Source organism: Haliaeetus albicilla, chromosome 26 (genome assembly GCF_947461875.1).
Source record: "Haliaeetus albicilla chromosome 26, bHalAlb1.1, whole genome shotgun sequence".
Lineage (NCBI taxonomy): Eukaryota > Metazoa > Chordata > Aves > Accipitriformes > Accipitridae > Haliaeetus > Haliaeetus albicilla.
The window spans coordinates 2906455-2930333 of NC_091508.1; the positions used below are offsets into that span (position 1 = coordinate 2906455).

Genomic DNA, 23879 nt, shown 5'->3' on the forward strand with positions numbered 1-23879 from the left:
TGAGAATCTAGCAATCGATCACCTTTAATTAAACACTGCTTTATATACACACGTACATATGTACATCCACATACAGCAGTTAAAGCAAAAAGTACATGTCCAATCACTCACTGAAGAAATAGATGTACGTAGCTTTACACTCTTCTAAAGCCAGTCCTTTCTTCGTAGCTTGTAATAGGTCATGCGTGGGTTATGAGAGTACCTTACAGAAGGCACCTGTTATTATAATAAGTATTGCACAGATTAAGCAGCTGGAGGCTAGCTCCCAAATACCTCTGTTTAAGCTTCAACTGGAAGCTAGAAATAAAACCACCCTAAAAGACACTGCAACTGTAGCAGCTAAACTAGTGACTTAAAGCAAAACAAACCATCATTCTTGACTCAAAAAAAAAAAAAAAAAAAGCTAATGATCTTAATAATCAAGAGGCCCTAGCATGCTGAATAAGACACTGTCTTAGTGAATGTGTCTGATACTGTGTAATGTACAAGAATCAGCTGTGCAAATACAGATAGGTCCCGCTACTACTGTGCAGTTGGTGGGTTCCTGTGTAATTTTTCCCCTTTGGAAGTATACACGGAGGTGACATATACTTGAGTCAGTGTTGCACAAAAATGAACTCAAATCCAGTATTGTGCTGTAAATTGTAGGGGCTTCTGTATGTTACAGGCCAAAAGAAAAATCTGTTAAGTTCAATGATTAAGCCAGAAGACATTCACTCTTATGTATGGAACAGAGAGAACCTCTTCTTTCCCACCCTCCATCCTGAATTGGTAAGAAAGTTTGTTTGCAGGAGTAATTTTTCCCATCATCCCTGCCATATACCATAGCCTTTCAAATATAGGGTCAGTCTGACGCTGACAGTCTTATTTTTGGTACATGTGACGTGGGCAGCTTGTGCTTAGCTTGATGCAGTGTTTTAGGATGTTTTCTTGATTCTGACTTACCCAACCTAATGTGCTTTTGATTGCAGAAAACTTGCATGATTCAGTCATTAAATGTGAAATCATCCTTAACAGTAATGCTTAACTGTGTGTTGTTTTATTGCTTGTCTAGGCCTTGGCCACTTCTTTAGCGCTGATACTGTCCAGTGTCATCCATTACTGCTGGCTTGTCAGGCGAGGCATCATCCATATCTGCAAAATTGACATTAGGTACTTCATCTGAATGTACCGATTCTATTGAGCTTTACAGGAATGTGCACAAGCTCTCCTAAACATGAATGTTGCTATTCTATCACCCACCACACTAGCTTGTTTACTTTGCTGGTCATGGAAGAAAGACCTCTGTTTCCAGTAACCTGGACAAGTTTTTTGCCTGTCATGCAGTGCTGCTTTTGTAAAAGAGGCTTATAAAAACAAATAGCGTACGCAGACTGAGGTGATATGTAAGAGAAATCCTTCAACAGTGAGGCTTTTCTCAAGAGCCTGACAGCTGCCTGTGGATGGCAGACCCGCTTGTTCCCTGGATTTAGCCAGGGAACAGCATAGGGAAGCTTGTGCAGTCTGTACTAGGAGGACTTATTCCTGCTAGCTCTGCAGTAGCACAGTAGTGCTTTCACAGCCAGCATCCTATGTGCTTTATAGTTCCTCTGTGATCCACAGAGCATTCCTACTTTTTCCCTTGCTTCTGCAACAGAAAAGAAAGCAAACCCTGAGCTGTGGCTGCCAAGGCTTTGTGGGCAAGTCAAAGCAGGAAGAGGGGACAGGAAGCAGCAGGAAAATAAACATTTCCTCGCATTTTGCTGAAGTGCTGCACCCTGGTTATGTATTGATGCATATGCTATTCTTCCTCTCATTACAAAGCAGGGCTGAGTGCTGGTGCTGTCTTACCTGATGAGGGCTTGGGGTACATCCTGTGGAAAAACAAGAGGAAAGCGTAGAAGGTAAAGGCCAAGCCTCCAAAGATCATCCCACAGACCAGGAAACTGTAGCTGCCCTGATCATGTATAATCTGCAATTGGAGGGGGGAAAAAAAAAAAAAAAGGGAGCAGACATGTCATCACAGTACTCAAATACCTAATTAGCATTCAGTAAGAACTTCACTATTTATCAAGGGTAATGCAGTGCTTCTTCCCAGCAGCTGTCCAAAACCAGGACTAAGGTTTCTACTTAAAAGTTCCAGTCACTTTTTGGCATGCCTTGTCTACACTTACCGATCCCACCAGTAACTGTAGTACCATCTCTCCAATTCCAGCTCCGGTCACTAACACGGTTGTGGCACAGCCTGCAGAGAAATAGTGCAAGTGATGTTGGCAGGGAGCAGGTGAAACGGCCAGCAGGATCAGCCTGTAGCTTCTTTAAACTGCTCTTTCATGGATCTCTCCCTACAAGATTTATAATATTTCATGTATGTTCCCATTCAGGGTTGAAAATGCCTCTTCTAACCTGCAGTAGTGCAGAAAGGTAGAAGTTTAAGCCAGAAAACCATCTCCTGTTCTGTCACTTGTCTCTGTTGGCAGAGGTGCTGTTGCTTCTTGATGGAAATACTTTCATTCTTCTGTATCGCTGCCCCAGAGACAGACATTGGCAGAGACCTCCCGTAAGAGGTGGCCAAACTCTATAATTTTCAGTTCACTGATAATCTGGATGATGTTTTCAAAACTACCTCCCTGTAAGCCTCTAAAGCAGACATTCTTGTCAGACCCTGAGAGCTCTAAAGCTGCAGGAAACTAAAAACCAGTCTGGATCCCTGCCTGTAGAAGTTTTTAATATAATGAAGCCAGGATTTGTGCAGTCTGGTTTTCTGACTACAAGCTTGAATAAACATTGTATTCAAAAGCAGATCTTTCTTCCAGGCCTCCTGAAGGGGGAAGGAGTTGCTAGGCATGATGGTATCTGAGCTCGTCTTGAACACCCACCTGCTTTCAAAGTCTGCCAGGGCTGCCCGAATCCCTGCTCACCTTTGTACTGCAGGATGTCCTCAGTATAGGCAAGCATGCTGGGGAAAGTGCTGCTGAGAAACAGGCCCAGAGATGCCGTCCCCACAAACAAGAAGACAACGCTGTAGGAGAAAATCAGGAGCAGGAGGAAGGTTATCAGGACTCCGACCTGTGAACACCAAACACAGAGTCAGGAGGAAGGCAAACGCTGAGTTGTAACAGGCTCTAGATATTTTTTTAATCTTTTTTTTGTAGAAAATAGTTTGGAAAAGAAAATAAACTATACTGAAAAATTGTCATAATCTCTGAAAAACTGAACTAACTAGCCAAATAAAATCCATCTACCTTTGCAGTAAAGAATTTGGTACTTTTTGTAACAGGACTTAAAGTGACTATATACAATTCATCTGTCTCAACTTCATTAGGTAGAGACTTAAGATCATATCTGAAAAAAATACTTTTTCTCTGCAGCTTTAAATACAACAGTACTGCTACTTATATAATATTTACATGTCTTAATCACTAGTAAGTCTTATTCAGCACATTAAAGAATTAACTCACTCTGAATAACTGCTAGAAACCAGTCACAGGAGTAAAGCCAAAGAGCCAACTAAATTTAAACAAGTGAGGCAACTAAATTTAAACAAGCTTGCCCTCACCTCTGGCTTGCTGTAGTGTACAAGTAATAGCAAAACCACTCAAGATGCATTAAATTAGCCACGACACAGTCAGCAGAGGGAGCTCTGCAATACCAACTCAAGTTATTTTTTCTTAATTGTTTAGGGCCTGATTATGGGTGTGTGCATTGTACATAAGAACAATTTGGATTCTAAAGAAATGAAATTCAAACTGCAGTTTGCTATAATGCTGAAATGACTGCCAAGAGCTTACTACATATAGCAGTACCAATGAGCAAGCATTACACAAAGGATTCACTGTTAGTCAAATGAATTTTTGTACTTGGATGATACTACCATACCATTGCCTTTAAGGGGAAGTGAGAAGGCTTCCATTTAAGGCTGGAGGCTATTCCTTCTCCTTTCCAAATATTACCAGCAGCTAAAGTCATCCTGTCCTCAGGTTTGTTAATAAAGCAATAGTGCAGTTCAGACAAGTGATTAAGCCAGTAGTATGCATCAAGGAGATGCATGGGACCTGTGATAGATCTGCTGATGCTGAGCTTTCCCTGCTCCCATGTAAGTAGTGACTATGTGCTGAAGTAGGAGATTACACTCATTTTTAAAATAATTGCTTTTCATTTGGGTGTAGCTATCGGTATCTGAGCTTAGTTTTTAAAGTGACCAGTGGCAAGGTGCTGAGCCAGCTGCCTCACCTGCCTCCTGTCTGCAAAAGGCATTGGCCTAAATCTTCAAAACATCCCAATGTGAACTGTCACTCCCGTTTTCTCACCACCCTATCATAAATTCTTGACCTCACAATATTAACTGTGAAGCTTGCTACCAAAATAACTTCTGGTTTAAATAAATTGTAAATTAACTCCCTTCTCACTTGTTTCGTTTCTTCTTTCTTTGTAAGAAGTGTAAATGGGAACATCTCACTCCCTGTTGTCTGTCACATCCTTACATGCATCTTTCTTATATATCCTTAAAGGACTCCTTCCTCTTCAAGTGAATGTGTTTTATTGATTTAAGCAACCTCACATCACATTGGTTTCTTTGACAGCTGCTGCGGTCTAAGCAGAGAATTTACTGAACTATCTGCCTTCCCTTTCCCATGGCTAACACGGGCATTAAATTCCCTGTAAATGCCAGAGAAGACAGCGTGCAAAGTAAATAAAGTTGGCAGACGCTTTACTAGACGCTTTCACAAATCTAACGTTAGATTAACTGAGGAGCAAGCTCAGAAAAGCAGTGCAATCCAGCAGTAAGTCTGAGCTACCCAGTGCATCGGAGTCAGCTGCAAACCTGCAGAGGCAGCGATGCAGGAGGAGGCTGTGGTGGGTTGACCCTGGCTGGACTCCAGGTGCCCACCAAAGCCGTTCTATCACTCCCCCTCCTCAGCTGGATGGGGGAGAGAAAATATAACAAAGGGCTTGTGGGTCAAGATAAGGACAGGAGAGATCACTCACCAATTACTGTTACGGGCAAAACAGACTCAGCTTGGGGAAAATTAACTCAATTTATTACAAATCAACCAGAGTAGGGTAATGAAAAATAAACCCAAATCTCAGAACACCTTCCCTCCACCCCTCCCTTCTTCCTGGGCACAACTTCACTCCCAGATTCTCTACCAACCCCCCCCCAGCGGCACAGGGGGACAGGGAATGGGGTTTACGGTCAGTTCATCACACGTTATTTTCTGCCACTTCATCCTCCTCGGGGGGAGGACTCATCACACTCTTCCCCTGCTCCAGCGTGGGGTCCCTCCCACGGGAGACAGTCCTCCACGAACTTCTCCAAGGTGGGTCCTTCCCACAGGCTGCAGTTCTTCACGAACTGCTCCAGCGTGGGTCCTTTCCATGGTGTGCAGTCCTTCAGGAGCACACTGCTCCAGCGTGGGTCCCCCACGGGGCCACAAGTCCTGCCAGAAAACCTGCTCCATGGGCTCCTCTCTCCGCAGGTCCTGCCAGGAGCCTGCTCCAGCGCGGGGTTCCCACGGGGTCACAGCCTCCTTCAGGCACCCACATGCTCCGGCGTGGGGTCCTCCACGGGCTGCAGGTGGATATTTGCTCCACCGTGGACCTCCATGGACTGCAGGGGGACAGCCTGCCTCACCAGGGTCTTCCCCACGGGCTGCAGGGGAATCTCTGCTCGAGTATCTCCTTCCCCTCCTTCTTCACTGACCTTGGTGTCCACAGGGTTGTTTCTCTTACATGTTCTCACTCCTCTCTCCAGCTGCCATTTTCCGTCTGTCCCAATTTCCCTTCTTAAAAATGTTATCACAGAGGCGCTACCACTATCGCTGATGGGCTCGGACTTGGCTGGCGGTGGGTCCATCTTAGAGCCGGCTGGTATGGGCTCTCTCTCGAACACAGGAGAAGCTTCCAGCAGCTTCTTACAGAAGCCACCCCTGTAACCCCCCCGCTACCAAAACCGTGCCACACAAAGCCAATACAGAGGCGAACGCAGCTCACCCCGGACGGCGTGCTTGTCAGGCACTGCCTGGTGCAAATCTACTCCAGGTATGGCATGAGAGTAGCTGCAGCTCCGCACATCAAAACCAAAACTAGACAGCATCTTGGAGGCAAGCGGGAGAAAAACACAGTAAAACCAGCCTTACCACGTTGATGAAGACCATAGTTGCCGGCTTCATTCGGTAGGACACAGGGATGGAGATGAGCCTGCCCAGTGTGATGAATCCCCAGAAGAGGCTGGGCAGGTAACCGGCCACTTTATGTACTACGGAGAGAGGCTCTTCCACCGCGTAGCTGTAAATGAAGCCCGAGTACTCTCCCTGCAGGGAAAACAAAACAGCACGTCACATCGATGACCACTTACAGGCTTTGCAGCTTCAACTTCAACCTGTCCCTCAATTATTCACAATATTGTGATAGTGCTGGAGAGCCCACCTAGGGGTTTGCTATCAAATCTCAATGAACCTTCTTCCCAAGGGTTTGCAGCTGGACACAGGCTTCCGCCAGAAGTAGAACACAGGAGTTAACCTCTCCTAAAAGGGCAAGACTTCACAGCATTACTAGGAAAAACGCATGCTAAGCTCTTAGCTGTAGAGATGCTCTCTTCCCTAGGGGCTGTCTTGTCCTTTTGGAACTGCATATTCTCAAAACGTATCACATTAAGAACCCAGAGTTGATCATCCTTGAAGATGGAGGCCCTGGAAAGTTCCCGTATCTGACAGCTGCTTTGTGTAACCCTGCTCATCTTCCAGGACCCTATTTAACGCCCTAGTAAGACCCAGCAGTATTTTACCATGAGGGGACTGAGACAAAACTGTTGAAAGAAAAAGATTAGCAACTTGCCAGCCAAAAGCGAGCCTTCCTCGCCCAGACAGAAATGCTACACATGGCAAACCCCGTGTGACGGTGCCGGCTGGGGACGTGCTGCCGGGCCACTCCAGAGAGACTGCACCATCCCCACGTGCTCTCATCTTGGGTTTTGAGGGCTCGGGAGACCCAGCAAGCAAAGAGCCACCGTTTCTTATGAAATAAAATGAAGCTGCTCTTGCCTGAAGTGAGAAGAGACCTCCGCTGCCTACCAGTAGACAACATCACACCTCCAGCTCTAAACCGGCCAGGTTAGTAGCGGTAGCAATCTAGCTGCAACACCACAGAGCCTAGGAGAAGCCACAAACCCCTCCCAAGAAGCAGGGCACGTATCAGCCTGACTATGATTAGCTTTGAGTGAGCTACCTTGGGAACCAGACTGCTGCTCCGGCAGACCCTCAGGTCCAGCCCAGTGCACGCAGAGGACATGTGCTGGGTTTGGGCTGTTACAAGTGATTTGGAAGGAAGAAAGCCACATAGCTTTGCTCAGACAAGATCCCTCTATCAGCTGAACTCACCACAATCCCATCAGTCATGAAGAGAACAAGAGCCCCAGTGATGTGGACTGCGAAGTAGGTGTAAGAAGCCCCTCTGAAGTTTTTGCTTTGGCAGCAGCTAAATAAGTCATCATGACCTGGTAAAAAACAATGCAAAGCAAACTTAGCTGGAACGTCCCCCTGGGGCTGGGTGGTTGCCAGCCCACAATGGGGATTTGTTTTGCGCTCAGCTGCACGACAGAGATTCATAGAGGACCGTGAACAACGTGGAGCACTGCTAACCTCTGCTGGCACAATCTCTTTCTTTACCTACCTCTAAACTTTCAGAAGGAAGACTGATAACGCTTGTGGGCTGCTGTCCACAGACTGGGATCCTAGCTCTCCAGGATACTTGCTACTTCTCTGACTGTAGCTGCTTGTGCTCCTCTTCCCATTCAGGAGCTCCACATTGCTGGCCCCACTCTTACAGTCAATACACAAGCCCATCCGACCATAGCACTCGTGCTCAGAGCCCCTCGGCCTCGGTACCACCACACAGGAGAGTCCTGCCCAGGATAGCTCACATTCCTCAGATAAATGATACTTCAGACAAGCCGACTTTGGGAAAGAGAGTGATAAACACACAGCGAGCGTCACCTCCTCTGACCAGACCACTGGGAGCGACAGCCTGCCGATGCTGGGGGTCAGGACCCCAGGAATTCCCAACTCTCCTGTCCTCATGCTCATCTCGTATATTAGAGTACCAGCACCTGGAGTCCTGTGCAGGCGAGACAGTTGCTCCTGCACGGCAAAGATGAAATTATCACTGCTTCTATGGGGAAGGAGGGATTTTGCCAGCACAGATGTGTCTGTCACAGATCGCCGCAGTCGGCATACAGCCTTCCTGCTTCTCTAAGGGTTAATCTCAACTGCATTTAAGAGGAAGATGGAGATCTGAAGAACATGAAACTCCAATGGGTTGTATGAAAACGGGCAGCTGGGTTGAGGAAAGAAACCACCAGTGTCTCAGCTAAGGGAAATGCTATCAGATGAGCACAACCTTCTCAGACACCAGAGAACCCGCTCCGTTAGGGACACCCACGATCCTTCCCTGCAGCGCCTCACCACATCCCTAACTGCCTCCACCTTCAAGTATTCCCTAAAATTTCCTTTTATTGTTCAGGTAAAGCCATCTCTTCTGTAATGACACTAAACGCTCCTCTGATAACCCTACAATATGATTACTTCCAAGATTCACTACTTAGCTGAAGAATTCACTTTGATACGTTTCTCTCGGGTAGCGAAGAACAATGTTACTATTGTCCCCAAAACAGGGTGTAGTCACAAGTTCAAGAACAAACTATTGCTGGAGCTTAACTTTTCCTCTCAAACAAGGGCGCTGTCCTTATTCCTGTCAGATTTATAAGAATCAGCATTCTGCAGCGTGGTGACCACTTTTAAACAGTCAGCAGAGCCAGCTCAAAACCTGACCAAAAACCAGAAGGAAACGAAGGGGTACGACTTTCAGGTGTGCTTAAATAACTTGGGAGCCCAGGTTTAATTTTAGGACAGCTTGGAGAAAATTAGCCTGGAGTCCCAACAGCGGGTTACTAATCTCTGTTCAGGGGTTATGGTCCCATCTAATTCGAGGGCAACTGGGCACCAAATTGTCTGTTTGGGTGCTTCTGGATTACGTTCTCGTGCATGTTTTGGAAAGTTTCCTCCTTAGACAATAGCGACGGATCTCACTCGTTAAACTCAATGGAGACGCTCAGAAATAGGGCTTTTTTCTCCCCCTGCTCACCCCCTGTTCCTCCAAACCCGTAAGAAAGGTGCCTCCAGCTCACCTCGGGCTGCGTGGGGTCTCTGCACGGCGGTGGGGAGATCGTCCTTCTCCGCGGGCTGCGTTTCCATGGCCAGCTCGTCGGCCGACAGCAGCGGGTGGCTGCTGCTGTTGAAGCACGGCACCATCCGCTCCTTGTAGAGCAAGAAAAACACTGCGATGGGGACCGGCAGCTGGGGAGGAACGGAGAGGGGCAGGTGAGCACGACAAGCCTTGTGCAAAATACAGTCCAATTCCCCAGTCACAACTGCCTTTTAGGAAGCTGCACTCAGCATCTGCAATAGATGTGCCCGAGTTAACCTCCGAGAGCAAGGACAGAGGCTGGTAATGGTGTAATGAGCCACTGCAGAAGGGATGGAGGCTTCTTAGGAGAGCTCGTAGGGAGATGGGGGAAAAACAAGGCAAGTGAGAGCAAAGACTCCTGCTCCAGAGCATGGCTGGGGCATCTCCTGCCAGTCCCTGGGGGATGCCGGGTGGGCTGGGGACCATTCAGCTGGGATGGGGGACAAGGGACACTGGAACAGAAGGCACCTAAATACAAACCTCCTGAGGCACCGTATGTCATGGTTTAACCCCAGCTGAAACCAAGACACTTCAAAAGCAAAATGTTCTGGTTTCCAAGTATTTGGCCATTTCTACCCAAAGAATAAAATAATAAAGCAGCTTTTGCCTGTGGAAAGCAGAACAGTTTTAATGGGAGACCTTCTGCAGCTGAAATTCTTTCTGAGGGAAGAGCAAGCTGCTCCAAGACCTGCTTTGCCCAGCTCCAGCCATTAGCAGAGGTTGCTCAGCATCTCGTAAGAGACAAGCTCGTGGTTCCCAGGCCAACAACGACAGCACCGCTACAGCCGAGCGGCTTCAAACAGCCCCTTGGTACAACCTGTGCTGAGGGACCTGGGACTGAAAAGCAAAGAGCCTCCACAGCCACGGCCCTCTCGGCTCTCACCACCTTAGAGACCCCCGCACGTCGAGGGATGCCGCTGCGCCGGCTGCTGCGCAGGCTCCCAGCACACAAGAGTCCCACCGGCACCGTTCCCTGCAGTCAGGGCTTTCTGCCTGGTGCCAATGCACACAGGGACCATCGGCTTGTACCTGCCCACTGGATCCATCACACGGCAGCCGCAGCATCAGCCCCCCCGGCACCGCGCTCCCTTCGCTGCCATGTGCCCGGGGACCAGCCTACTCCCTGTGCGCGCCCGCGACTCGCTGGTGCCTCCAAGCCCGGAGGGACTTGCACTTAATTTTTTTTTTTTGGAGAGAAAACAGAGGGAAGCAAATGAAGCTGGGTCTGCCCCTTGCCAGCCCTCCCTTCTCCTCCCGCCGCAACCAAGTGGTGTTTATTCTGCAACAAACTCGGGGAGAAAGCCAGGAAATCCTAAGTGACAGCTCACTCTCCAGCCGCTGAGCGCTTGTTTTCTACATGTCTGTGAGCAAGTGTGAGCTCTAGCTCCAAATTTCCTGCCTTTTGTTGGCTCGTGGCATGATTTAAATGTATGGAGAATTCCACCACCCCCCCGCTCCGCTTCTCTTGCCTGAATTCATTTAGGAGGACCTCATTGTTCTGGGAACAATGGGAATAGGAACAGTTAGTTCGGTCCCATGGAAGAAAAACGCATTTGCTTGATAGTTCTAATCCTTCCGGAGGTCAGGACCAGATTTTATTCTTCTAAACTGCAGATTTTGCAAAAAAATACCCACACAGAAGGACTGGCCATACAGATAACGTCTCTGGGCACTTCCAGCCTTAAGGAGCACTCAGTGCCTATGCAGAAAAGGGCCCCAGCTCCGGAGTCCTCCAATTCCCAAACCATAGGCATATCCCTGCTCCCCAGATCCTCATCTCTAAAGCAAGCAGGTCCCTTTTGCTTTATCCAGAGTGTAGCATCTTGAAGCTGGCAGCGCTGGGTGCACGAGTGCTCTGACCCCATCAGCCGTGAGCTGCTCACCAGCGCTGGCTGTTTCTGGTAGAAAATACCCAAAAGCTGGAGACTCACCCACAGTCAAGCAGAATCCTCACCCATGGGCTGCCACCACGCCAAAGCAAGCTTGGGGAAGTAGGGAAAAGCAAAGGACCAAGCTCAAGAGAAAGCAAGTTCCCAGGGCTCCGTTCCCTGTGTCCTGCAGCACCAGCTGGCAAATCGCCTGGGGGACAGTCACCTGCGGCCACCTGGCCCACCGGAGTGGCCGGCCGTAAATCTGGGATGCGTACAGGGCACAGAGCATCCACGAAAGCGGTTCGGTTATCACGCAGGCAGGTGGAGAGGAGCAAACAGCCGAACGCCAGAACCCTGCCAGGCACGTTTCACCAAGCAAAAGGATAAATCCATCCCAGAGGAGCAGCCTACCCCAACCACAGGGCAAGGACAGCTCAAGGACCATCCCTTCCACTGCCCACATGAGCATGGCCACTGCCACGAGCTGCCGGGTGGGTGCCGAGCCCCTCTCCCCATCTGCAGCTCCCATGTGCCCCAAGTGGAGAGGCTGGGTGATGATGATGAGCCTCGCTGGCCCCTGGAGCCCGGACACGTGCCAAGACACACGCCAAGACACACAGGGGCAGGGCCACCATGCTTAGGACAGGATCTTGCTACTCAGCTCCTAAAGCAGCTTCAGTTTTCTTGGGGCTGACACCTCAGCTGCCTGGGCCGCTTGGCACGAGGCAAAGAGCCATCAAAGCCTTCACACCCTGCAGGGAGCCCGAACAGCGAGAACCAGAGATGAGCTGCAGCCACAGCCCCTAAAATAAGGATGCTGGTCCTCAAAGCTCTGCCCTGCCCCGCAGAGTCGAGGGTGCCCCACGCCATCCCCAACCACACCAACCTGGACACCTCCAGCCCCCATCTCTGGCCAGTCCTCCCTCCTGAGCAGGCAGAGATTTTGGTGCAATAACCGTTTGCTCGTGGCCTTTCTTCCTAGGGCAACTCTGCTTCGCCTTTTTTGGCAGAAGGCTTTTCTTTTTTCCAAGGGCTGAGGGGCATCTGAGCATCCCGCCGGGAGCCTGCATGGGCTGAAGGGCAAAGTGGGCGGCAAGAACCCGATCGCCTGGACCCGGCGCTCCAGCTCCACTCGCCGAATTGCCGGGGATGTTCCCCTCCCCCTGGCAGCTCTTAACCACTATTATAAACTCAACAAGTTGCTGCATCACACAGTTAAGTGTGGGTATAATCCAGGCTCCTTCCCTCCAGTTTCTATTTCGGTCTCTCCCCCCAGGAGCACGGGACCGTTCCCTGCTATTGTATCCAGGCTACTTTTAAGCAACCTAAGCACAATGGAGTGTCCCGCACTTCCCCTGGGAAACTACCTTCCGGACAAACACATCCCTCTCGGAGGAACATTTTCCTGATTTCCAGCCCCTTGGAACGGTCTGGATGATGAAATTTCCGTTCTGTGGGAAACTGAATTTTAAAATATGTTTTTGTTCCAAATCTGGATGAAAAGCCAAAATTTTCTGTTAGAATGAAAAATTTTGGCCAGGAGTCATCCAAGCACTTCAGTTTGATAATGTTGAACCACTTAATTTTACTAAAGCAAGAACATTTTGCTTCAATAACATCAAAACAACTATTCCGTCAGCTTTACACATTGCATTTATGCCAAAGTCAAATTGAGACATTTCCACTTTAGACAAAGCAAGAATTTGAAATGAATCATTTCAGCTTGTGTCTTGTCAGAATACACAGAGCCCTGTGAAAACTGGGATGGAAATGCAGTTTTGACCGTTTTATAACAAAGCTGCTGGTCCTGGTTTTTATTTCTATAGCTTACTCATTTCATCCACTTCCCTGGGGTTTTAAATACCAATTATCATCATCTTGCTCTGACATTTACACCTTAAACAAGGGTCAGCAGTTTCGGAGCTGAGCTGCTCTCAGTATCTCCAGCCAGTAGGTTGGGTTATTGAGTTTAAACGAGGAATCAAGTCAGCTCCCTCAGCGAGGCTTTGGGAAAGGAAATAACAGCTCGGCTTTGGCACGGGGACGCGCTCAAGAGCCGCATGTGCAGCATACGTCTGACTCCCCGCTCCTCTCATCTTTGTTACCTAACCCTCATCCCAAAAACCATCAGTCTCCCAGCACCCCGGCACTCCCTGCCATATTCCTGGTGATCCTACGCAGCGTGTGCACACACGTGCAAACCATCCACACGTGCAAACAGCACTTGAGCGTGCAGCGATGCACAAGCTCAACCCACGACCTGCCACGCATCGGCTGCTGGGCACAGCAGGACTCAGCCTCGTGTCCCATCCTGCTCCCAAAAAGTCCATGGGACACAGCTAGGAACAGAGAGGGGTCTGCAGCCACCCTCCCGTCAGTGCTCCAGATATCAGATGCATCGTCGTATTCAAAGCAGATGTTAAATGCTGCCTTCAAAACTAAATTAGTTTGCTCGGGATTGACTGACAAAATAGATAACGCTCCGGTGTAATTAAAAGCACATTTCCCATGGCATACGCAGAGTCGGAGGTAATTAAAGCTGGCTTCTCCTCCCAGGCAGAGAGCATTCGTCTTGGTACTTCTGCAAAGAAACTCATTACAGCACCTGCCCAGCTATTTCAGTTGCCTGTTCTTCGCCTCGCATCAGCGAGCTGTGTGGGCCTCGGTCTAATGAAAGCCCCTGGGTTAGGTGCGCTGGGGTCTGTTTTAGTTATTCAGCACATGGGAAGACCAGGAGCACAAAGAAACCTGTTCCCTTTGCCTAGCGCAGACAGAGTGGTGGAAGATCAAGGGCTGCTCATTGGTCTGGGACAGGGAGAAGGAGCATCCTTATGTTTTGGCAGAAGGGCAATGGCTAAACTTGGACTGGGAAGGGGCAGCAGGTCCTGGGGCTGTGGGGCAGACGGGCAGGGAGAGGTCCTTCTGGCAGGATCACCCTTCACTTCTACCACAGGAGGTCTCCAGGTGAGCGAAATGGGCACCAGCTTGGCAGTCCCTGCCCTGGCATGCTCTTTATAGACAGATATTAGAGCATCTTAGGGCAAGGGCTACACAGGCTGGGCTCTGCTCACGGGGGGACCCCGGGACCCCTGCCAGCAGGAGTGCCCGTGCACGAAGCATAACCGGGCACTCTACAGGTGTGGAGCAGAGCTGCCCTCAGCATCAATCCTGGCATGAACAGCACCCCTCAGCATGGCCGACACTTGCTCGCTGCAACAACACGCTCCGCTCTTATCGCTCCAGATCTCCGTGGACAATTACACACACGCTCGCAGGGCTCCTGCCACCAGGGAAGGGACAGCAGCGGGTTAGCAAGCTCTGCTGCGGGGGTACCGGCCATGGGCACGGCCACAGACCAGTGAGGCTGTGCAAGGGGACCAGCTGTATTTAACCATGCTGGGATTTGGGTATTAACTGGGGGGTAAGGAACAGGGCTAGGTTTCAAAGAGAGCCCACAGACTGCAGGCAAGAGCAGCTTGCTAGAGATCAGGTTTGGGACTCAGCAGGGCAGAGAAAGAGGACGGGCACTAAATCCGATGTCTCTCACAAAGGAAGGGCCACAGGGCTTTTATATCTGCTGCGAATCACCAGGGAAACACAACAAATAGGCAGAGACACCCCTGATCAAGCTTTCGGCCCCAGTAACTCAGTCCATCCACGGGCACTTTCCTATGAATATCACTGCAAATCACTCTCCCGCTGAGCCATCCCCACACCACCGAGCTCCTAACCAGGCTGACCATGGAGGAAAACCTTGTGGCTCTGAGTGCAGTTAGCTGCTATAACTCCTGCCCAGAGGTACAACCTGCTTCCAGAGAGATCAGAAAAATCCCCACAGAACGGTACATCGACCCTATCGCATCTGACGGCGCGGTGACTGCTGGCTCAGCTTCGCAGAGTCCTGCCCTCCTGCCCCAGGCACCTGCTGGAAACCCAGCACTTGCCAAAAAATGAACCTTTGCTGCGGACCAGCACAACCATCCTCACGCCTCCTTCCATCACTGGGACCACCTAAGGGGCACGAACACCCCCCAAACACATTTAAAGCTGAGAAGCAGGGATGTCCCCAGCAATAGCTTGGGCCACTCCGCCTGCAGCACTTACGTTGATGAGGGCCATGATCCAGAAGGCATAGGAGACGCGTGTGACCACCATGCCTTTCATCGGCAGGTCGTAATGAGACAGGTTGCCTGGATGGTGCGGGACCAGGGACTTGCGGATGTGAGGGAGGTTGCTGGAAGCGTTGGCCGTGGAGTTTGAGAGGATGCAGTTGGTGTCCGAGAGGAAGGGGTCAGCTATCAGTGGGCTTAGCAGCGCTCCAAAGCCCACGAAGAAATGAAGGGCCTGCAAGAGATGAGACACACAAGTAGAGCGGGGGGGGGTTACTGCTCTTCTCTGCAAGGAGGCTGGCCGAGCCCCTCGCTCCTCTTCCTCAGAAACACGGCCAGAGGGGAGACGCGGGCTCCGTGGTCACCTGCAGGAAGATGGCCGAGTCCTTCTGGTAGATCTTCACCAGCTGCATGTTGGAGATGGTGTCGATGCAACCCATGGCCAGTCCTGCCACAGCCATGACCACAGCCAGGACCACCACATTGTGGCACAGCGGAATAATGGCAAAGACCAAGGAGATTGCCAGTGACGAGGCGAACAGTGCAAACAAGGACTGAGCCAACCTGAGACAGGGAAAGAGGAAAGACAGGACAGAATTACTACCATGAGAGCAGAACCCACACCACAGTCCTGCCTCCCATTTTCAGCCCCAGGTCAGTCGGTGGTGTAGGCATTAGCAGGAGACGGACCCACAGGCTGTAGCTCCAACACATGCTCTTCTGACAAGACAGGGGAGATGCTACACACCCTGCACCCCCGTGCCTCCGTGTCACAGCTGTAGCCAGCCTAGGGCACTGCCATCTCCTGTGTGGAGGGCGATGCCCTGAACAGGCAGATCTTCCACCCAGCTTTTGTGGAGAAGAGTCACCGTCCCTTCAAACCCATGTTCTGCATATTTCAAAGCCCGAGAACCTTCCCTTGTTAACTGGGCACATCTGGGAATGGAAAGGGACATGGGTACACGCAAGCGAGGCCATATCACGACTTTTGAGCAGCTCCAGGGAATTTCTCATGCAGGGCTGTATTGCATGAGCAGGCATGATTGCTGCTGCGCAATCCCAGTTCCCGGCAGGGAAAGAGCTGCTGGCATCCCCATCACCGTGTCACCCCGGACCTGCCTGCATGTCCTTGTCCTGTTCTGCCCCACAGGGAGCACTGGGGAGCTGCTGCGGTTCCCTCTCCATGCCCCCGTGCCATCTCCATTCCCCCAACACGATGGGGCTGGGGGATGCAGCACTTTCCAACCTGTGCAGTCCATCGGAGAAACCCAAGGGACGCACGTGGTGAAGACAAAGCTGGTGCATTACATCTCGGGTCTGGCAGCAGCTGAGCGGAGAGGCTGCTCCCGGTGCGAGCCGAGCGCTAGCCAGATCGCTGGAGAACGGCGCCCAGGCTGGCACCGCGCTGCTCCGGAGCTGCCAAGTCGAAAGGCAGGAAGGAAGGAAGGAAACAGGGACCAGACAGCGAAGCACTGAAACTAGCAGAAAGATGGGACTATAAAGTCACAGCAGAGCGTCGTCCCCTCCCCACCCTGGGCTCCCAAACCCTGGTAGAAGCAACGGCCGGCAGCTTGCTACAATGAGTTGCTCATGAGCAATCGGGGTCTGCTGCTGGCGGATGTGGGGCACAGCTGTCTGTCCGCAGCAAAGGACTGGCAACATGCAGGTACGTCCCCAGCACGGACACATAACCAGCAAGCAAAACACCTACATCTCTCTGCTTCGTGCTCTGCCCAAAAAGGGAGGAGAAGGCTACGGAGGAGGCACAGGCTGGAGGCACAGCAGAGAGCCTCCGTGGCTGCCGGGCACCACGCTACCAGCCCTCCTGCCCTGACTGCTCGTCCAGAACGGCCTGGCCTTGGGCATGTCACCGTGTTTCTGGTTGGCCCTCATTCACCTGCAAACCCAGAGTCGTTTGGCCCTCCACGTCCTGCTTGTTGCTTACACTGCACTTCAACAGCACCGGGGAGAAAAACGGGCCAAGGACACGTCTCCTTTATTCTCCTGCCCGGTGGCACAAACCTGGCTGTACCAGCACCTTGGTGTGCTCACATCTCCCAGCCCAGCCTCGCTCACCCATCCAGCCAGACCACGTTGGAGGAGCCAATGTTTCGCAAAGCCGTACCTACTGATCTTCCTCTGACAGTAAAACGGGGAGCCAGCGCGGAATTTCTGGGGGAGGGAGCAAAGCGAGATGTGCACAGTCACGGCAGGAAAAACAACTAGCAAATGAGAGAGAAGCAGCTTTGAGCCTGGAGAGACAAGGCAGCACTCTCCAGGGTACAGCGGGAGCCCAGCAGGAAGGAGAGCGGCAGAGGCACCAGCAGCTGGCAAATCCGAGGCCGGGAGTGACGGGGAAACAGGGAAACACACGCCGAGACATCCCAGAAACGCCTCTTCTCTTCTGCAGCCCTAGCAAAACAACCACAGCATCGCTTGTGCTTGGCTAGGGAGCACAGTCGTTGCTAGAGTTAAACATTAATTGCAGATGATGTTATGTCCTTAAAAAGCATTAAAAAGATCACCTCACTTTTTCCCAATGAGCAAAAATTCCTCCCTCCGGCCGTAAGATGTTAATAACACAATTGCACCTCCCCTGCAAACATCGGCAGCCCACAGCCCAGGGAGGCACGCAGCCCTGCTGCCCCCTCCCCTGGCTCCGGCATTGGGGGGACCAAGAAATTGCTGGCTTCCCACGCCAGATCCCCAAGATGTAGCCAAAGGACACTGCTCAGCACCCGGGCAGGCACCGCACAACCAGCCGCGGGATTTCTTTAGAAACAAACCTCTTTGCAAGCATCCTGAAACGAGGTACACCATGACTTTCAGAGGGGGTCTCAACCCTGTCTCATGATGATGCGAAACCAATGCACCCCTCCAAAGAGCTTAAAAAGCAACCCTGATGTTTTGCCGTGGTCCGGTTTCTGACTTTGCTGCCCTCCCCATCACTAACCGGTCCCCGTGTCCCCAGCTGAGTGGATGCACAGCTCTGCACCAGCTGCAGCTGTGCCCAGAGCAGGCTCTGCTTCAGCACCGTATGAAACGAGTCTTGTAACGTCATGGACTCTGTTTCAGGACCACCCAGAACATGTCCTGGCTCTATCACAAGGCTTGAGGGAAGGCCTGCAGCTCCCTCCCGAAAGGTTTAGGCTGATCTCCTCTGTAGGATTAGGATGGTTAATGCTATTCTGTAGTCACAGCCAGAAAAGCTTCCCCCCTCCTTCCCACACGGCGTATATAAACCCCCACCTCAGCGTTCCTGTTGCAGCAGGCATTCTTCAACTTCAAGTATGTTTTTCCCCACCCCAGGGAGCATTTTCTAAGTCCCTCACATCAAGAAGAAAAATTATAATCAGGCTAATTCAGACTTGCAAAACTGATAATTAAAAACCCAAAGCCCTAAGGGGACGAGGTGAGGACATGGAGGAAGAAGGCGGCGTGGATTATCCCACATCTGCCTTCAGGTACCCTTGTCTCCAGCAGAAAGCACGGGCCAGGCTTGGGGAGCATCATGTCCCCCAAGGAGCTCATGCTCAAGTCACCGTGCTCTCTGCTTTCTCAGCAACAAAAGGCTTTACTTTCCTTTGCGGTGAGAAGTGTCCTGTGTGCATCAGCCACATGCTTGAATAGAAACCTTCAGGAGACGGGAGTCTGAAGGGCAGGGAGAGAACAGGGTCATCCACTCTCAGCTGACACGCTGTGACGTGCACAGGTGCCCAAGGGTAAAGATGAAAGAAGGGAAAAAGGGTCCCATCTCATCAGCCCTCCAGGTCCTGGTGTGGATCACTCCTCTGAGCAGAGCCTGCTCAGGGCTCCCAACACACCTACCACCCCTCTCCTCTCCTCTGCTAACACCAGCAGGACTAGCTCAGGGCTGACCTGAACGCTGGGACCAAAAGCAAAAAAATACAGGAGGACACAAAAATGCAGTTTCTGAATTGGGGGGGGAAAAAAAAAAAAAAGGCAAACTGGGGCATGGGCACTCAGTTATTCTGGTCTTCTGGTTATTCAGCTTCTGTCACAAACATGTGTAGCACAGCAGCACAGAGGGAGCATGGCTTTAACTTCACAACACAAGCTTAAAATCCAGCAAAATGGGAAAGGAAAAGGGGAAAGCAAGGGAAGCAAGAGGGAAAGCGGCAGGGATGCAGGTGCACAGAGCTCACCCCTGGAGTTTGCAGTGCCAGGTGCTCAGGGGTGGATTTACCAAAGAGCTCACCTCCCACTTAGGTTTCTGAGTCTAGGCAGGGTTTCAAGTCCTCTCAGCACTCCCACCCCAACACTGCTGGCTGGATTTGCAGTCTCACAACATGTCAGGCACTTCTGAGAATCTAGTCCAGGTAATACCAGGAAACAAGAGCCTTCAGCGTGCCTCAGTGCACAGGGCTCCTTACGGAGGGCATCATCAGCTGCTAGGGCTGTCTTTGCTCGAGGAACCTCTACCAACACCATGGCAGCACTAGGGTTTAGCCAGGGCACGTGCTCCACCTAAACCCCAACCCCGCTCAGCCAAATACCCTGCAAAAAGCTGTATTCTTCTGAAGCAAAGCTGCAATTCCAACCCAGCAAACGCCACGTGTGAGTAACCAGAGAGCAGCAGCCTGTCGTGAACCTGAGTGTGAGCTTAAACAACGTGCCTTGGGGCTACGTGGGGAGCTGCCCTTCCCACAGCTCCGGCTTCGCACCTCCCGACAAGCCAGGGAAGGGACCACACCGCAAACCCGGGTCTCCAGCGCAGGGCACCGCAGGCAACGATTGCGTTTCTACATCACTCGGGGGAAACTCGCAACGGCAAACTTTCTTCTTCCTTGAAATCTCACACGAGAGGGAATTCTGGAGCTAGTCCTGGCAGTCCAGGCTCGCGCCGAGTTACGGAAGGGACGGATGCCATCATTATGCTCTGTCCTCCCAGTGCTCCAGGACTCCAGCTGGGCTGAGAGAGCAGAGACTACGACCCAGCATTCCGCAACTTCTCTGGTGAGAGGAACCAAACCACTATTTAAGTCCCACCACCCACTTCTGCTGCAGAATCCAGTAACAACACTGCTTTCCCTCGCGAGTCCATCATTCAGAGCAGACAGCTCAGACCGACTCATATTTTAATCAAAAGCAAGCAACAAAGTCTGTGTTCCCCAGGCATTAGAAATTAAACGCAGTTTGCAGCCAGACCTCAGCTCGGCTGGCTTGCAGGCAGGCAACACTTTGGGATCCTCCACCAGCAGCTATCCGTCTCCTAACCGGAAAAGACGACTTGTCCAGCGCTCCTCCCTGCCTGGCACCAGGACCAGCATAATTTGATTTATAAATCCGCAGCATGGCCCAGATGGAGAAATCCATAGCAGGACAGCTCGATCTGTCTGTCCCCAAAGAGGGGATAGTACAGGAGCTCTCAGAGCCTGAACAGTTAATATTCTCATCCAAACCCACACGTTTGTACGCCGCACTGCTCCGAGTAACCCCCCACAACACTCGCAAGCTACAGCTATCCGAAACATGCCCTCCTGCCTGGCAGGGCTGCCGCTCCTCAGTGGGGCTCGCAGACACTTTGCAAAAGCCCGTTGCTCCAAGAGGCTGTGATCACAAAACGCATCCTGGTTCGTAACCACAGCGAGCAACGAACACGCTCTTTTCCCCAACGTGCTGCTGCGGAGTTAAAAGTTTGGGAGTCCCGGAGCACGAAACCCCAGACGGGGCCGTGTAACCCGCCAGCCGAGGGCAGGAGCTTTGGGTAGGAAGCTGACAGCAGGAAACAATTCTGCATTTTCCTTCGCAGCTCCTTCAAACATATGTGAGGCAGACTGGAGGCTGGCAAAGGCACTGCCTGCTGACCCAGCAGTCTCAGATCCGTGTTGGACCCAGGGGAAGGTTCCCACGTGCTGTTCCCATTCCTGCGCACCCCACCTTGCGCCTCCTCTCCCGGCACAGCCCGACAGAGAGCAGCTCCCGCTGCTCCATGAAGCCTTTGGGATCTGTCCAGATGGGGGGACTAGGACAGTTCAACGTACCAGGATGGCAATTTAACAGGTGCTCTAATGCCACCTTCATTAGCCAACGCTCTCCACAATTCACAAGAGTTTAACGAAACATTTTAAAACGGGCATTCTAAAGCAGCGAAGGATTCACGCAAAATTCTCTCATATACGCATTAAGCATATACATGACGTGTATATCAGACACACGTGGAGCTGACACGTTACATCACTGCCTGAAGAACTAGTGACAATGTAAATAATCAGCTGGTTCTCAGCAGAGCACAGCTGTCACCGAGCCTCAAATCAAATGCCTGTTTGGCAATCTTTAGGGTTGAGCCAGCACATATTATTTATTTTAAACACGTCCTGGACAGAAGGCTGGGTGCAAATCCCTGTTCTGTCTCGCTGGCCCACCCTGCACGGCTGAGGCACTCGGCCCCCGCAGCAGCAGGACCACGAGGACCGCTCGCATCTCGCCTCGTGTTTGCCCAAACTCCCCGGGGAGCGCGACGCTGCTTCGATTCCTGACACCGAGGTTATTAAAACAGGCTTCCACTAATATTTTCGTGATAAACAATCAGGTTAAGGAAAACACCCTCCAGGAAGTTCTGGCTGGAACTTCACGCTAAGGCTCGCTCTGTCCCGAGCTCTGGGCGAACCGGCAGCTTCTCTCCACGGGTGCAAACCCGTGCAGAAGAGGAGAGTGGCTCCTGCCGACACCCCCCGGGGAAGCCCCCCCACCCTCTCCGAACCCCTCGGGGACACGCAGGGAGCGCTCCGCTCCGGCAGGATTTTCCCACCCGCAGCATCCCAGCTCAGCCATGCAAACCCGGCGGGGGGAACGTGGGAGGGAAGCGAAGCACGGGTGGGGGGATCTTTGGGGAGAAAAGGGGTTGGGGGAGGGTGGTGCTGCCCACCCCCGGCCTGGGAGGAAAAGCGGGGGGGGGGGGGGGGGAGGCTGCGGAGAGCTAAGCCCACCGGCGGGAGGTGCGATGAGTTTGCCAGGCGCCTTACGTCCTCTTGAAGACCCCCCCGAGGCAGCTGCCGAGCAGGAGGCAGAACTGCTGGGAGAAGAAGACCCAGGTGATCTGGGAGAGGGAGCTCTGGGTCTGGCAGCGCAGATCCAGCAGCGTGGGCCCCAGGAAAGCGATGCAGAGGCCGAAACTGAAGAAAACGCTCCAATAGGTAAGGGTGGGTTGTAGGTTTCTCCGGAACCGAGCCGACACCCGCTCGTCCCACCACATCCTGGGCGGTGGCGAGGGGCGGTCACGGCGATGCGGCTCCCGCCCCGGTGCCGGTGCCGGTGCCGGTGTCTCCTTCCCAGGATGTGGCTCCGGAGCCCGCCGAGCCGAGCCGGGCGCTGGCTCCGCCTCCGGGACCGGGGACCGCCGCCGCCGCCGCCTCCTCCCGGGGCCGGGACCGGGGCGGAGCCCCCTCTCCATCCATCCATCCCCCTCTCCATCCATCCGTCCATCCCCCTCTCCGTCCATCCCCTTCCCCGAAACCGCCCCGGAGGACCCCCGCTCCGGTTGGAGGTCAAGCCGTGCTTCAGCGCATCCCTCCGGAGCTCCCGGTTTATCCCCTCCTTCCCCCAGTTATCCCCGCGGGGTTTGCATCATCTTGCCAAAAGTGGGGCAGCCCCCCCAGCCCACGGGTGACACCTCACGGCACGGGTGACACCGAACTACGGCCACAGCAGCAGCAAACCTGATGCAACAGAGAGCCCCAGCCAAGCGAGGAAACCCCGAAATCCCCTCGCTCTGGTGCCGACCGTCTCTGCGGTCCTCCCGTACCCGTAAATAGGCACGACCGTTCCAGACAAATGCAATTAAAGTTGCCCCTTCTTTGGGTGAGAAGCACAAGATGGCTTGGGGGGGGGGAGGTGCGGGTGCGTGCGCCTTTTGAAGTCGGAGTGGTTGATGCTTACGCAAAAGGTCTCCTCTAGAGGATGGATTTATAAATATTTCACCTACTTTAGCGAGGAAAGACTAGCAATTTTTAGAACGCTCTTTCCAGGCAAACCAGAATGGATGGAGCTCAGCCATGACAGAGGGCTGGCTCCAGGCCTGCACACCAGGTCCCTTCCCGTGCCAGCGGACCCCACACACGTACTCACACGTCCCGTGACCTGTGCCTCAGGAATGCTGCTCCGGGGCTGTAGGTGCTTATTTCCACCTGGACATAGCTTAATGTTTAGCTAATCCAAATTGCATCTGAGTCTTTGTTCTTCCCTGGCTGTGGCATCTGCTGGAGTCTTCCCAGAGTAAGGAGAACAGGATCATACCCCCTTCCACCACCCAAGGGAACAAGGCGACTGGGGGCAATAACCCAGAATAGCTGGGCAATAAACCCCTGATGGCCCTGAAGGCAGAACTGTGGCTGCCAGGCACCTGTACCTGAAACCATTAAGCAATCAAAGAAACAGCTCAGCTGCCTGGAGGGATGGAGCAATGTTGTTATCCCCTTTTACTGATGGGGAAACTGAGGAATGAAGCTCGCTCTTTGCTTACAGACACGGAGTGAGTCAACAGCATGGCCGGAAATTGGGTTTTATCATTACGTGATAAACCATCTTCCTTAATAGCCTGGATGGCAGGATGGAGGGGAGGAGGAGGCTGATGCACAGGCCTGTGAGCCACAGCCTCAGGCTCTCCCTGCCAGGCAGTAACCAGCTTTGAGAGGCCACGCCACTGCAGACTACCTCA

At 52.1% G+C, this 23879-nt stretch overlaps 1 protein-coding gene across 1 annotated transcript; it reads right to left on the minus strand.

Annotated features, from left to right (window-relative positions):
• On the minus strand, positions 1–22617 carry MFSD4A (major facilitator superfamily domain containing 4A). Its single transcript, XM_069771371.1, has 10 exons — positions 22189–22617; positions 15568–15766; positions 15198–15437; positions 9164–9332; positions 7359–7474; positions 6120–6293; positions 2901–3048; positions 2154–2224; positions 1831–1951; positions 1–1134 (listed from the first exon to the last, which is right to left on the minus strand). Exons 1-10 carry the CDS (start codon positions 22614–22616, stop codon positions 1070–1072), a joined length of 1731 nt encoding a protein of 576 aa, XP_069627472.1. The 5' UTR covers position 22617; the 3' UTR covers positions 1–1069.
• Between the last annotated feature and the right edge of the window lie 1262 nt (positions 22618–23879).

Bases quoted from the DNA above. Each gene is read 5' to 3' on its own strand.
- MFSD4A (XM_069771371.1), bottom strand. From the start codon at position 22,616: ATGGAGAGGGGGCTCCGCCCCGGTCCCGGCCCCGGGAGGAGGCGGCGG. The intron at 15,767-22,188 runs GTAAGGCGCCTG...TCCCTGTCTCAG, and splicing joins GGGGGGGTCTTCAAGAGGAC to GTTGGCTCAGTCCTTGTTTG. The intron at 7,475-9,163 runs GTGAGCTGGAGG...GTTTTTTACCAG, and splicing joins GAGACCCCACGCAGCCCGAG to GTCATGATGACTTATTTAGC.